At 60.8% G+C, this 14,447-nt stretch overlaps 1 protein-coding gene across 7 annotated transcripts in view; it reads left to right on the top strand.

Annotated features, from left to right (window-relative positions):
- WIZ (WIZ zinc finger) overlaps positions 1–13,838 on the top strand; it is a 53,260-nt gene extending 39,422 nt beyond the window's left edge. For 5 of the 7 annotated variants that reach the window (XM_040613052.1, XM_040613054.1, XM_040613056.1 and 2 more), the window contains 7 exons: positions 5,807–5,971; positions 6,674–7,177; positions 9,310–9,846; positions 10,076–10,606; positions 11,423–11,866; positions 12,089–12,281; positions 12,420–13,838. In XM_040613052.1, the coding sequence (XP_040468986.1) occupies positions 5,807–5,971; positions 6,674–7,177; positions 9,310–9,846; positions 10,076–10,606; positions 11,423–11,866; positions 12,089–12,281; positions 12,420–12,981 (2,936 nt within the window). In that variant the 3' untranslated portion in view covers positions 12,982–13,838. Of the gene's footprint in view, positions 1–4,383; positions 4,520–5,806; positions 5,972–6,673; positions 7,178–9,309; positions 9,847–10,075; positions 10,607–11,422; positions 11,867–12,088; positions 12,282–12,419 lie in introns of those variants that run through there. The other 2 variants (XM_040613053.1, XM_040613059.1) reach the window with 2 other exon arrangements.
- The last annotated feature ends 609 nt before the right edge of the window (positions 13,839–14,447 follow it).

Raw genomic sequence — 14,447 nt, 5'->3', positions numbered from 1 at the left:
TGGCTGTGCCTCCGGTGGAGCTTCTTATGGGCCAAAAGCCCCAGGTCCCTCTGCAGGGCTGCGCTCCGGGACACGTGGAGAACTGGGAGCTCCTTCCGGTAGACGATGAGTGAAAAAGGGACAGGGTCTGAGTGTCCAGGGCTCCAAAACTGATTTTAGGGGTGTCCTGGGGGAACCCTGGTGTGATCCACTCTGAGATACGAGCAGGCAGAGGCCCTACAACTCCTTGGATTCCTGCCCCCGCCCCCCCCTTTTCATCCAGGGGGTGCAAGCTGCCAGGGCCAGGAGGAGCCCATGGTGCCTGGCATGGGGACAACCACAGCCTCAGCAAGAGGCTGGCAGAGATCAGGAGGGGAAGCCACAACCAGGGCTGGAAGAGGACTTTTATTATTATTTCTAACTAGATTTTACAGGGTTTTTTTGAGCCTCATTTCTTCCTCGACTCTTTGACTGGAGAGGAAGGACCTTGGCACAGCTCAGCAGCAGCTCCGATCTCCACCCTGACCTTTTCTTCCTTGTGGTCGCCCTCCGCGAAGGAACCAAGTTGCTCTGTGGACGTGGCCTTTCATTCTCCTTTCCATCGAGGAGTGACGCCTACGCGTCCTGTGGTGGCCGTGTTCATCGCGGACGAACGGATTAACAAAACCTTCCGGAGATCTGGACCTGCCCCCAGGTGCCAGCTCCAACTCCAAAGCCAGGTCAGGTTGCTCAGGGCCATGTCCCGTTGAGTTTGGAGAGGGTTGGAGGTGCCACCACCCCTCTCGTGGGTTAATGTGCCCTGAGGACCCTCCTGAGGTTACGGCTCTCAGGGTCACGCTCTCCTTTTGTGTCGTTTTTTCTGATTTTCCTTCCTCTGTGCTTGTTCGCTGCTCACCCGCAGCCTGACCTACTTTCTCCCATCTTTGATTCCTTTCTTGAGTTCCAACGTGAAGAGCTCGCGTTGGCCTTCTGCTCCCCTTCCCTCCTTCCCCTGCACGGGGATAACACCGCTGTTGCCCTTGATACTCTTTTTCTCCCAGTCTCTGAAGATTTCGAATGGTAGGCAGCGCCACAGGGAGGCCATACGTCGGGTTTTTAGCCTGGATTTGAGCTCCCATTTTCACCACTGCCGATTTATGGCCACCAGAGACGTGAAATCTCTCAACCAGGTCTTCCAGCACAGGAATCGCGGAGCAAGGATCCCTGGGGGCAGCACTGGAAGGCAGATGGTCACCGTAACCTATTTCAATCTTGGCAACCAAGGGTAGAAATTGTCCCTTTCATCATGTTTTGGGGAGACCCTGGTTTGTAAGTGTTGGAGAAGGGGATGTTGTAGGGGGGGGAGCCCCGAGCTGGGATGACCCGGGGTACCCACGGGTCCTGCAGCCACCTCCACGTCCCAACGGGAGGACAGCAGAGAAAGGAACAGCATCGATTCCTTGTCTTTCTCCTCTCCCTGTTCAATTTGGGCGAGCTGTGCCTGCCACACCAATTCCTCATGACCTCCTCCTCCTCCTGACGTTTTCTCTAGCTTTTTTAACCCGAGGAGAGGTTTTTTATCTTACCACCCCAGTGGAGAAAGAGGAGAAGGACTTGAAGCGGAGTTTGTCGGCAGCCCGTCCTCCTCGGCCGAGCCAGCAAGGGGAAGCACCACGTTTAAAATGATTTGATGGCTCAAAAGCGTGACAGGGAGCTGGCAAAAGCTCCTTGGCAAGGAACCGGCTTGCACGGCGCTCTGGATGCTGTAGGCTGGCCAGCCGAGACAGATGCTTTCATCCTCACCCCAGACGGAGCCCGATAGTGAGCCAGCGAGCAGGCAGCTCTGCCCGTCCCAGCATTTCCCATACCCCTGGTTGCCTTCGCTGGATATTTTTCAGGAAGATTTGGCTCAAATTCGGGGGAATTGGAGTTCTTTCAGTCCACAGGGCAAAGCTGAGCTCTGCAGCTGGGAAGCGGCACTGGCTGCTCCAGAGATCATCCCTTGAATCCGGGTTAAAGCAGCAGGTTATCCTACCGGAGCATTTTTACAGGTGTGATGGGATGTCAACTGCGACGAGGGGCTTTTCCCTCCCCTCTTCTGCCCGTGGTTTGTTGAGAATTGGGGTGAAGGTGTTTCATGGCTCCTTGAGGACTTGTGACTGTGCTACTGTGAGCGCGTCTCCCCCAAAAACCGGCCAGGATAAGACCCGCCGTGTCGTCACTGCACAGAGACCGGAGCCCCTGGAGACCTCTGGTTCCTGCTGCAGGCTTTGAAACTCCCTAAAAACATCAGGATTTGGCCCGTCGTGGCTTCTTTAACCTCGCAGAAGCCGATGGTAGATGGATTAAGCACCTACCACCCGTTTTTAAGCCCTCTTGCAATACCAAAGGAGGTATTTGAACCTCCAGAGCTTCCCCGTGGTAAAAAAATGAAGTGTCCAGGGTGGGTCTGATTCAGTTTTTGCTGCGGCTCGTGCGGGCTGTCTCCTTTTCCCCAGCTGCCCCTTCTTGGTTTGTTTTTGTTGATGTACTCTGGGAGCCTCAGGCGGGTTTGCCATCGCACGTGGGTTTTCCTGGTGGAATTACAGACCAAATCAGCCGGCTTTGAACGCCAGTTTTCAACTCTTAAGCCCAGAAACCGTAAGGAAACACTTGTGGCCATGCTGGGACTCCGCTTTTCCTTCCCCAGGGATGTGAGGAGGAGAATGGGGCTGAGCAGAACCTGGCCAAGGTAACAATTACACGCTCCATCTTTCTGTATTTCTATTTTAGGCTCCGTAAGTAACTTTTATTATCTGTAAGTTCCTTCAGTTAGAGCCACGTTCCTTCACCCTGATGTTCCAGGAGTGGACGGGGACGGTTCCTGCAGGATTGGGTCATCTCCTCACCACTGAGGTTAACGGTCTGCGCTCATTACGGCTGCTTTGCAATCCAGGTGGATTTTTTTTTCCCCCCACTCTGGGTGGATTTTGGGTTCCTACACATGGTTTCCATCATTCCCTTTTCCGACAGGACCCGCTCTTTGCCTTGGGCAGCGCGGCTGGGCCTCCCTTCGCCGGGCTTGCTCTCTCCCAACACCTGCTGTAATTTGGGGATAGCTCTCGCCAAAAATGTGGCGTCCTCAGCTGGCTCCGGCGCTGCTCCTTGGTTTCCTTGGGAATGGGGCTTTCAGGGAGGCTTTGCCGAGTTGCCTCGTGTCCCGTTGAGTCAGTGCTCCGGCATTATTGGGGACCCCCTGCTCTGAGGAGGGGTTGCAGTGCCCGATGAGGCGGCTGATGTCCGTGTGTCCCCGCTCTGGGCAGAGGATTGCTTCACTTTTTGCTTTTTGTTGCTTTTTTGGGGGGTGGTTTGGACAGAAACCCGCTCCCTGTGGCAGCTGGGGCTGTGGCAGAGGGACGGGGATGGAGAAAGGCCATGGGTGGCCTTTTCCATCTCGGGAGGTGTCCGGATGGTGCTGTCGGCTGGGTATGGGGCTGGGGCAGCCCCACACAAGCCATGGGGGATGGGGAGAGCCCTGGTAGAGGAGGGGGGGTGAGCCAGGGCCCGGGGGGGCAGCAGGCACCATGGGGTGCCTGTGGGGCAGGGCTGTGAGGGGGACCAGGGAGGGACATGGGCCGAGGGGCTGGGAGGCAGCAGGCGTCAGGGGGGCCTGTGGGGCTGGAGCTTTGAGAGGACCATGGAGGGACGTGGGCCACAGGGCTGGGGGGCAGCAGGTGCCATGAGGGGGGCCTATAGGGCTGGGCTGGAGGTTTGAGAGGACCATGGGGGGACATAGAACCTGGGCCTGGGGGGCAGCAGGCCACACTGGGGGCCTGTGGGGCTGGGCTAGAGGTGTGAGGGGACCATGGAGGGCCATGGGACATGGGGCTGGGGGGGGCAGCAGGCCCCGGGGGGGGCGGGGGGACTGGGCTGGAGGGGGGAGGAGGACCGTGGAGGGACCTAGACCTTGGGCCTGGGGGGCAGCAGGCCCCATTGGGGGCCTAGACCCTGGGGCTGGAGGTGTGAGGGGACCATGGGGGGACATGGGCCGTGGGGCTGGGCCCGGCCCCTGCCCCATATCGCAGCCGGGGCCCAGTAGGCAGAGCCAGGCCCTGTGGGGCCCGGGACCCCCGGCCGCCTGGGTACGTCCGTCCTGGGGCTGAGCTGGGCCTGGTCCCGGGGCCTTGTCCGGTGCCCGCAGACCTGGGCCGAGCAGCCCCCTCCCCACCGCACTGCTCGATCGCTCGGCGCTCCCCCCTCCACCCTGCCGCCACCTCCCGCGCGTCTCTCCGCGGGGGGCGCCGATCGCTCGGCACTCGACCTCCCGCCCCGGGGAGCGCCCCCACCCGCTTTTTCTCCTTCCCCCTCACTCGGCGCTCGACCGCTCGGCCTGGCGGGCGGGCGCGCGCGGCTCGGCGCTCGGCCTAACGGCCTGGCGGCCGCCCCGCATGTGCCGGAGCCAAGATGGCGGCCTCCACCTCCTCGCAGCCCAAAGTGACAAAAGCGGCGGCGGCGCCGCGACCCCGGGACCGGGACCGGGGTGGGGACGGCGAACCCGAGCCCGAGGCGGCGCCCGAGCCGGGTGAGGCCCCCTTTTCCTCCGCCGGCCCCGCCCCGCCGCGCCCGGGCCCACCCGCGGCCCCCACCCCACCCCCCCCTTCCCCCGCCGCAGCGGCGGGCCCGGCCGGGGGCCGCCGCCGGTTCCAGGCCCGGCACTGACGGGGGAGGGGAGGGGAAGGGAGGGGGGGGGCCCGGTGGAGGTCGCTGTCGCCGAGCCGCCGCCCTCCTTTGTCCGTGCCCCGGCCTCGCTTTGTTCCTCACGGGGGCCCCGCCATCCCCTCGGCGGGGCCCCCAGGCCCGGCCTGGCCGTTCGCAACGGGCCGCGCCCGGTTTCTGTCACCGCTGGGGGCAAGGGCGGGGGGGGGGGGGGGCGGGGGGGGAAGCCTTTCCCCTCCTCTCCGCCCCCCGGGGGGGGGGCACACGATCCGGGGTAGGGGGATGCAAATCCCGGCCGCGCCCTGTCACCGCCCCGGGGTTGGGAGCGGGGCCCGGGGAGCCCGAGGCAGCCCCCAACCCGCCCCCTGGCCCGGGCGGGGCTGCCAGCGGCCGGCCCCCCCGCGGCGAGCTGCCACTTTCCCTGTCCCCTCCCCTTAGGCAGCTGCCACCTTTCTGGTCCCCTGCAGGGAGCTGCCACCTTCCCCATCTCCCCACCCCCGCAGGGACCTGCCACTGGCCCTGTTCCCATAGGGAGCTGCCACCTTCCCTGCCCTCCCCCCCCCCCCCCCCCCCCGCAGGGACTTGCCATTGTCCCTGTCCCTCTCCCCGCAAGGAGATGCCACTTTTATGCCCTCCCCCCCCCCCACAGTTACTTGCCAATGTCCCTGCCCCCCTCTCTGCAGGGAGCTGCCCCCATCCATCCATCCCACCAAAGAGAGATGCCACCTTTATGTCCCTGTCACACACACACACCCCCAACCCCAGGGAGCTGCCACCTTCATCTATGTTGTCCCCCCCTCCAGAGAGCTGCCACCGTCTCCTCTGAGGGCACTGCCACCATTTCCCCCCTTCGCAAGGAGCTGTCACCGTCTCCCCTCCTGCAGGGAAATGCCACCATCCTTCCCACCTCCCGCTGTCCCCAGGCTCCCCCAAATCCCATTGGCAGGTCACCGCTGTCCCAGTGGCATGTCACCTGCCACCGGGGTGGGTCTCCCCCTCTGAAAGCCCCCGCCAGCCCCGTGCAGAGCCCCCTTCTCCCCCATTCTCCGTCTGAAGCTCTTCTGGAACAGCTTAAACCTTTGCTACCTCCTGCCATGGATCTGTCAGCCGCATCATCCCCGCTCAGACTCTGACTCTTTCTTTATCTTGGCAGTCCTGGCTCCAGAAGAGGAAGAACTGGTGGCCATGGAGGTGGGTTCACCCCCTCTCCCGAAAAAAAGTGCTCCCGCTGGGCAGCTGGATCAACCCCCCACCAGGATAGGGACCAAACTGTCTCCTGAGCCACCCGGGAGCAAACCAGAGCCTCAGGACTCCAAAAGTGAGTATTTTGCTTGGCTTCTTGGTGTCTGCAACAGCCCAGCACTAAGTTTTTGCTGTGAGGAGAGAGCGGGCAGCCTGGCAGGTGTTTATTTAACCTGATCCAGGAGGATTTTCAGGTTGTTTTGCTTAATTAATCCTTTAATTAAGATGGTGGCCATGTAGTACTCTGGTACCACTGGTTTACGTCGCTTTTCTTTCCCCAGTGCCAGCAGCTTTCCAAAGCTCGCTGGGACCAATGTGCACTCCCTGTTCTCCTTAAACCACCTCAGTCAGTCCTTCCTCTCCTAGTTCACGACGTTTCCCGAAAACAATCGCTTTGAGATCCCTCTCGCTCCCTAGCTGGGCCTTGGAGCCTGCCTGTGGCTCACCAGTTGCGGGCAAGGCTTCCCAAAACACTCTGGAAAACATTCTCAAGCAGGAAAACTGGTCTCCTTCCACCCCAGCGCAGCGATCCTTGTCCTCCCCCAGCTCTGTTCGCTCTTCCCTGCTTTATTCCTGCCTGCGCAGGGGCACACGGAGCATCTTAATGTTCAAAATTAGGGTTGGGGTGGGAAAAATCCCTGGGGGGGGGGGGGGGGTGGAGAAACAGCGTTGCTGGGTGCTGCTCCTTGTGCCTCCTGCCGCAGCCGTGCCCTGATTTTCTTTTTTTTTTTTTCCTCTCTTCTTTTTTTTATTTTTTTTTTATTTTTCTTCTTTTTAGCCCAGAACCTTACGACGTGCGAAGTGTGCGGTGCCTGCTTCGAAACCCGCAAAGGTTTATCCAGCCACGCCCGTTCTCACCTACGGCAACTTGGCGTAGCTGAATCGGAGAGCAGTGGGGCTCCCATCGATTTGCTTTACGAACTGATGAAGCAAAAAGGCAAACCCGACGGCAGCCCCATGTCTCCCACCCTTGGCAAAAAATCCGGTTCCCCCAAAGACGCCGCCACCGGTTCCCCTCGACCCACGCTCCTGGCGCTCGGCAAGGCCGGCGATCGCCCGCTGGATGGTCCTGTAAATAAAGCCATCAAATCCCCTCCCGGCTTCTCGAAAAACCTCTCGCAACCGGGATCCCCCATCCTGAAGAAGGTGCCACCTGCTCTTTCGGGGTCCCCGTCTCCGAAAAACCCCGAGGAGAAGAGTTCCAAGCTCTCACTGAGCCCTCTGCAGAGCTCTCCGAAAGCCCAGTGGCCGCAGGCAGATGAGGAAGGACCACTCAATTTAAGTGAGTTTTTCTTTTTTATTCCTAATGTTTCCCGTTTAGAGGAGAAATTCCCATCTTCTCCCATCCTGTGCTGCTAAGCTGGGTGTCCCTTGGTGCTGGGAGGGCAGGAGCCGGTGTTTGGCACTGGCCAGGCCGGGGAGATAATGTGCCACTTGGTTGTGACTAGTGGAGGTGACAGTCTTCCCTGCCTGGGAAAATGGGCATTTCCATCGGGATTTCAGGAAAACTGCTGGCTCTCTGCCCTCTGAGCTTTTCACATCTCTCTGGCTTGCTTCTCTCACCTCCCTCAGCTCCTCTGGGCTGTGGGTTGGCCGGCGCGGAGCACCTTCCTGCGCCGTGGCTTCATCCGGCACAGCCAGCTCCCTTCTCCCAACAGAGCCTGGTGGCTTTGGCCAGCATCAGCCCGTTCCCTGTTGCCATTCCCACCGCTAGATGTGCTCTTAGGACCGCAGCCCTGGTCCTGCCGTGTCCCTCTTTGTCCCCAAGCTCCCTATGGGTGACGTTCCGACACCTTTGGATCAAAATGGTTTTCCTGGCAGCAGACCTGCCTTCTCCCAGCGTGCCGCATCTTGCCGGGAACGTCTTCATCAACACTTCCAAGGGCTCTTTGCCTCGTTAGTTCTTCATCCTCCATTCCTGGGCTTGCCCAGCAAAGCCGTGCCACCGCTGGCAGCGCCCGCAGGCGCTTGGCCATCCCCGGTGGGAACTGCGGTGCGTCTGGGGGTCGTTCCATGGGATAAAGCAGAGGACGGCATCCCAGCACGTGCTGTATCCGCTCCTCCCCTTGTTGCAGGAGTGGCTTGAAGACCTGATATCCCTCCAGATCCCCACGCCTGGGGATTTCCTAATCCTGTCAGGTTTCTCTGAGCCGCGTGGTTATAAAATTGCTCCGTCCCATCTCCCAGCTCACTTTTCATCAGCTGAAAAGCTCCGGGATGGCAGAGCAGGATGCTGGCGGGTGCTGGGACAGGCGCCTGTGGGTTTGCTGGAGTGGAGATGCTCTCCGGGTGCTGCTTCTCTGCCGGTGGCAGAAAATGCTGATTTCGGCCCCGGCTCATCCTTGCAGCTGACTTGGAGCAGCAACAGAAAAGCGCTTCCCGCCTGTCCCGTAGCCAGCACGGGAATTCCTCTCGGTGAGGCTGCTAATGAAGCCGTAGGAGCAGGCAGGCCCCGGGCTGGCAGAGTCCCTGGCATGCTGCGGGCTGCGGCAGCCAACAGATCCGAATCTGCAGCGCAAGGGATCGGTTGATCACCCTCATTTCCCTTCTGCTGGCTAAAAACTTAAAGCCCCGGCCGTGCCAGCTCCCAGGGCTGGCCGCGATGCCTCTGCTCCCTCTCCGTAGGTTCCTTCCCGGCATCACTCCAGCGGTGCCCGAAATCCCAACTCAGGTTAGAAGTGAACGGCCCCGACCTCCCCGCTGAGCGCTTCCCACCGGCAGGGACGGCTGGACAGCTGCCTGCACCCATCTCCCCTCCGCCTGAAATGATCCCAAGCCGCTGCGGGGTTTGATCCCCGTTCCCAGGCAGGGATCTGCCGCTGGCTTCCCCATCCCGCTGCAGCGCGGGTGGTTTCTCCTTCCCCTCCGCAGCGGGAAGGCAGCAGGGACTGGGGAAGTTGCGTTTCTCCCCCGCTATATCGTGGGGCTCAGGCTGCAGCTTCTTTGCCGTTGTAAAAGCTTTTCCTGCTTCATCTTCCTCCTCCTCTTCATCATCCTGCCGGGAATCGTTGCTTCCCAGAGGCAGGAATTGCCCTGGCGTGAGGGCCAGGCGTGCAGGGCCGGGATGAGCCGGGGTTAGCCAGGATGTGCTCGGTTTAGGCACGCAGTGTTTGTCCCGGTGCCACTGGCTCCGCCGTGTCCGGGAAGATGCCACAGCGCAAGCAGGACTTGCAGCTTCCAGGGTCCACAAGCATCCCCGTTATCCCAGTGCTCCGGACCACAGCTTTGCTGTTGGTTGCACTGGGAAGCCCTCCCGCTCCCCGCAGCCCCCAGCTGTTGCGTTTTCCTGGGGAATCCTGACGGATTCGAGCCTGCTTCCAGTTTTAGGCTGGGATTGGCTTTGGCGCCGTGGGCCGCGCTCCGCCGTCGATCAGCACCGATCTTTCTTCTCTTTCTCCCTCTCTCTCCCTGCAGCCTCTGGGTCGGAGCCGGTGCGAGATATCCGCTGCGAGTTTTGCGGCGAATACTTCGAGAACCGCAAAGGTTTGTCGAGCCACGCTCGATCCCACCTCCGGCAGATGGGGGTGACCGAGTGGTATGTCAACGGTTCACCCATCGACACCCTGCGGGAGATCCTCAAACGGCGAAGCCAACCGCGGAGCAGCGCCTCAAATCCCGCCGGTCCCGGGCAAAAAGCCATGGCCAAGACCCTCCTGGGCAGTATGGGATCCTTGGAACCACGCGGTCCCGGAGAGCTTCACATCCCCACCCTCCCCAAGAAGGTCCAGCAAGCCGGCAGCCCCCTGGGGCAATCTCCTACCTCGTCCCCACCTCCCACCGCCCGGAAGATGTTTCCAGGCCTTTCTCCTCCCTCCTTGCAGAAGAAACTCAAACAAGATCAGCTGAGGGTGGAAATCAAGAGGGAGATGATGTCGGGAGGACTCCACGGAGAACCTCACCCGTCCGACCGAGCCTGGTCCCCGCGGGAGGAGATGTCTCCCTTGAACCTCTGTAAGTCCGTGGCTGTCGCCTTCCCCGCTCCCTCCGTGGGGCCGAGATCCCTCGGGAACAGGGATCCCCTCTGGCTTTGGGAAGGGCTGAGGGCTCCTCCCGGTGCTTGGGGGGAGCCCACATCACCTTCCGGGGTGGGGGAACCCCAGCTGTGGCTGGCCGGGAGCAGCACGGAGGGATTTAATCCCAATCCTTCTCTCTCCCTCCTCCCATGTCTCTTCCCCCACAGCTTCCCGAGCTGACCCAGTGCGAGATATCCGCTGCGAATTTTGCGGCGAATATTTCGAGAACCGCAAAGGTTTGTCGAGCCACGCTCGATCCCACCTCCGGCAGATGGGGGTGACCGAGTGGTCGGTCAACGGCTCGCCCATCGACACCCTGCGGGAGATCCTCAAGAAGAAATCCAAACCTTGCGTCATCAAGAAGGAACCTCACACCTCCAGCATCGAACTCCCCAAATCTCTCGGGGAAGAAGGGACGGACCCCAAGGCCTCGGGAAAAATCCTGCAGGGAATGGCCCTGGCATCCCTGGGAGGGCGGCCAGGGAAGCCCAGCCCTGGCGGCTCCACCTTGAACCGGGAGATTTCCCTGTCGCCGCTCACCGGTAAATCCCAGGGCGCTTTCCTGACGCCGCTGGCGGCCAAACGGCCGCTGCAGGACGAGCGCCTGGGCCCCCTCGCCGACGGGAAGCACAAGGCGTACATCCCGGCGGAGCTGCCCTTCAAATCCAAGGCCGTGCACGACAAACCGGCGCACACGTGTGAGTGGGGGGAGAACGGGGCCGGGGGGAAGCCCCCCAGCCCTGGGGGGGGGGAGGGGGGGGTGGATTTGGGGGTGCAGAGGAGGGAGGAAGGAGCAGGGATTTGGGATCGCGTGGTTTGTAGCTCGGGATACAGAGGAGGGAGATGGGAGCAGGGATTTGGGATCGTGTGGGTGTTGGCTTTGGGGATGCAGAGCAGGGATTTGGGGTCCTGTGGGTGTTGGCTTTGGGGATAAAGAGGAGGGAGACGGGAGCAGGGATTTGGGATCGTGTGGTTTGTGACTCGGGATACAGAGGAGGGAGACGCAAACAGGGAGAGAGGAGCAGGGATTTGGGATCGTGTGGTTTGTGACTCGGGATACAGAGGAGGGAGACGCAAACAGGGAGACGGGAGCAGGGATTTGGGATCGTGTGGTTTTTGGCTCCTGGGAATACAGAGGAGGAGATGGGAGCAGGGATTTGGGGTCCTGTGGGTTTTGGCTCAGGCTACAGAGGAGGGAGGCAGGAGCAGGGATTTGGGATCGTGTGGGGTTTTGGCTTTGGGGATAAAGAGGGAGGTGGGGAGCAGGGAGACAGGAGCAGGGATTTGGGATTGTGGCTCGGGATACAGAGGAGGGAGACGGGAACAGGGATTTGTGGTCGGAGCTTCTTCCCCGACCCAAATCAGCTCCGTGGTGCCGCCTCGCAGTTGGCACCGGGGGGATCATTTCCATCCCAGGACCCTGGGGGGGGGGGGGGGGGGGGGCACAGCTCCCTGCCCCTTCCCTTGTCTTTCCCGCTGACCCCCCGGTGCCTTGCCCCCTCCCCTCCCCCCAGCCAGCGAAGCCTGCTGCGAGCTCTGCGGCCTCTACTTCGAGAACCGCAAGGCCTTGGCCAGCCACGCGCGCGCGCACCTGCGGCAGTTCGGTGTCACCGAGTGGTGCGTCAACGGGTCCCCCATCGAGACCCTCAGCGAGTGGATCCGGCACCGACCCCAAAAAGCCGGCGCTTACCGGAGCTACATCCAAGGCGGGCGCCCCTTCACCAAGAAATTCCGGAATTCTTCCCACGCCCGGGATCACGACGGCGGCGGCGCGCGACGGATGCCGCTCAGCCTTCAAGGTAGTGGCGTGACCTTCCTGAATAAAGGATTGACGGGAGAGTTGGCTCACGGCGACGCCGGAAAAATCCTGGATGGGGGAAGCGGCGGTGAGCGGCCCATGATCACCTCCCCCCTCTCCTTGGTGAAGGTGGAGGAACATCAACGCTCCAACATCAGCAGTGAGTCGGGGCTGGGGGGGGGGCTGCAGCGCTGGCAAAACACCGGGAAAATCCCGGCCCATTCCCGGGGCTTCCTTAGCGGAGACCCCCCCTCTCCTCCTCCTCCTCTTCCTCCCAGGGAGCCGGTTCCCCGGGATGAGGGGGGGCTGCTCCCTGCGCCGCGCCGCCTTGGGTGCCCCCCACCCGGATCTAACCCCCCCACCCCATTCCCCCTTCTCCCAGAGTTTGAGCGGAGGCAGGCGAGACCCCTGGATGCCGCGCTCCACCGGGAAGAGGAAGGGGCTGAATTCCAGCAGAAGATGGAGGAGACGCGGCGGCCGCCGCCGCGGATGAGGCCGGTGCCGTCCCTGGTCCCCCGCCCCCCACAGACCTCCCTGGTGAAGTTTGTGGGGAACATCTACACCCTCAAGTGCAGGTGGGTCCCCTGGGGAAGCGGAGGGGGGGTTATCCCCTATCCCACGGGATCCCCAGCGTGGATCCCTCGTTTCGGGGGTCCCCTAAATCCGCGCGTCGTGTCCCCCCCGCCCCGAGCCGACGCTGTCTTCCCCCATAGGTTCTGCGAGGTGGAATTCCAAGGGCCCCTCTCCATCCAGGAGGAATGGGTACGGCATCTCCAGCGACACATCCTGGAAATGAATTTCTCCAAAGCGGATCCTTTACGGGGCGAAGCTCCCCCAGCCCCCGACCCCCCCCACCCTCGCCGAGGCTCAGTAACGGGAGCCCCCACCCTCACGGTGACCGAGCCGGCACAGGGAAGCGACACCATCCCCCCCCCCCCCCCCCACATCCACGATTCCTTTTTTTTTGTTGTTGTTACTTTTTTTTTTTGGGAAAGGGGGGGATCGAGCGCTGCCTTTGCCTCTCCGGAGCTTCCCACTTTGTCCGGGGGAATGAGCTGGCGGGGGGGCACAATCCCAGCTACAAGCACTACATGGATCAAGACGACCCTCGGCGATCGACCCTCGGTGATCCCACGGGAGACACCGGGATCCGGCACCGGATCGGGGAGGGAACAACTCAGTGCCGGTCTCGGGACAGGACGGGAAATTTTTCCCCTTCCTCGCTTCCCAAAATCCGTGTGGGTTTTGGTTTTTTGGTTGGGGTTTTTTTTTTAGTTTTTTTTTTTGTTTGTTTGTTTTGATGATTTTTTTTTTTTTTTTTTTTTTTTTTTAACCCAAAGAACAAACGCTGTCACCTTTACCGACGGCGATTCGGGATGGAGCCGGGCCGGAGGGGAATTTCAGGGAGCAGCCACGTTCCCGGAAAACGCTGTGGATTTTGTATATGACCCTTAGAGTTAATGTATATTCGATTTTTTTTTTTTTTTTTTTTTTTTTTTTTGTTCTCTCCATAGGCGATGATAAAATTTAGCCTCGCGTAGATGTTGGAATCCCTCAGTTCCGGGGTTGCATGTTGCCCAAAATCCCCTTTTCCTACACCAAAAAAAAACCTGCCGCTGCTTCCCTCCTGCTTTTCCCACCATCCGGTGGGATTCACACCCCATCCCCCCCCCCCGCCTCCCCCCCGGCTGCATCCCGATCCACCGGAGAGGAGCAGAGCGGGTGGGAGCTCCAGTGGGAACAGGGAATTCCCAGTATTCCAGCCGGGATGGGCTGCGGCGGCGCTGGGAGGATTCGGCTCAGCCCCCACCCCTCCCCCCACCCCCCTCTCACTTTCAGCGTTGCTTTATTATTTCTTTATTTTTCCCGGTTTTTCCTCGTCTAGCTCCATAGACCTCCTGACTTTTTTAAACTCTAGATTTGTGTAGAAATAAGGAATATTAAGGAATATTCATTTTTATTTGGAAATCCCAAAACTTCCGAATTTCGGAAGGAATTTTAACGGATAAATTTTTTTTTCTTTTTTTTTTTTTTTTTTTTTTTTTTTTTTATTTCCAATTTTTTGGGACATACTCTGGTGATTCTTGTACCCGGGAATATGGGACGATGGATTAAATTCTTCTGGAAATGAAGCCGGGAGGAGAGCAGAGTCTCTGGATACCCAGAATGTTGGGATGGGGTGGGGGGTGGGGGAGGTGGTTTTGGGGGGAATTGGGGTGATTTTAGGTCTTGGGGGAGGAGGGCAGGGGTTGGGATGTGGGGCCGCGGGTCAGGATGGGGACATGGAGCTGGGATTTGCCTTGACCCCAAGGAAAGGGGGGCGGCGGGGCCAGGATGTGACCTTGACCCCTGGGAGAAGGGGATGCCGAGGTCAACTGAGGTCATCACCTCTGGCCACTGGGATCCAGGCAGGGCCGGTCCCAGCGACTGGGGACACCAGGGTCAGGATGTGACCTTGACCCCTGGGAAAAGGGCCGCCGGGGTCAGGCTGGGGTCACGCCGAGGCCAACGCCCCGTGACGGCCACCCCCACGGCAGACACGGATGTGCCCCCGCCCCTCCCCTCGCCGAGCTCCCCCTTTACCCTGCGTCGCCGCCAGGGGGCGCCCCCACCACGAGGCCGTCGCGCGGGGCGCTGGCAGGGCGGGGCCTTCACGGAGGCAGCCAATAGCAGCAGTTGCTGCGGCGAGGAGGGGCGGGGCTAATATCCACGCTATTGGCGGAAGTAGGGCCGCCCCGGTC

This window comes from Falco naumanni, chromosome 13, assembly GCF_017639655.2.
Source record: "Falco naumanni isolate bFalNau1 chromosome 13, bFalNau1.pat, whole genome shotgun sequence".
NCBI lineage: Eukaryota > Metazoa > Chordata > Aves > Falconiformes > Falconidae > Falco > Falco naumanni.
This window is presented reverse-complemented; position numbering and strand designations above follow the sequence as displayed.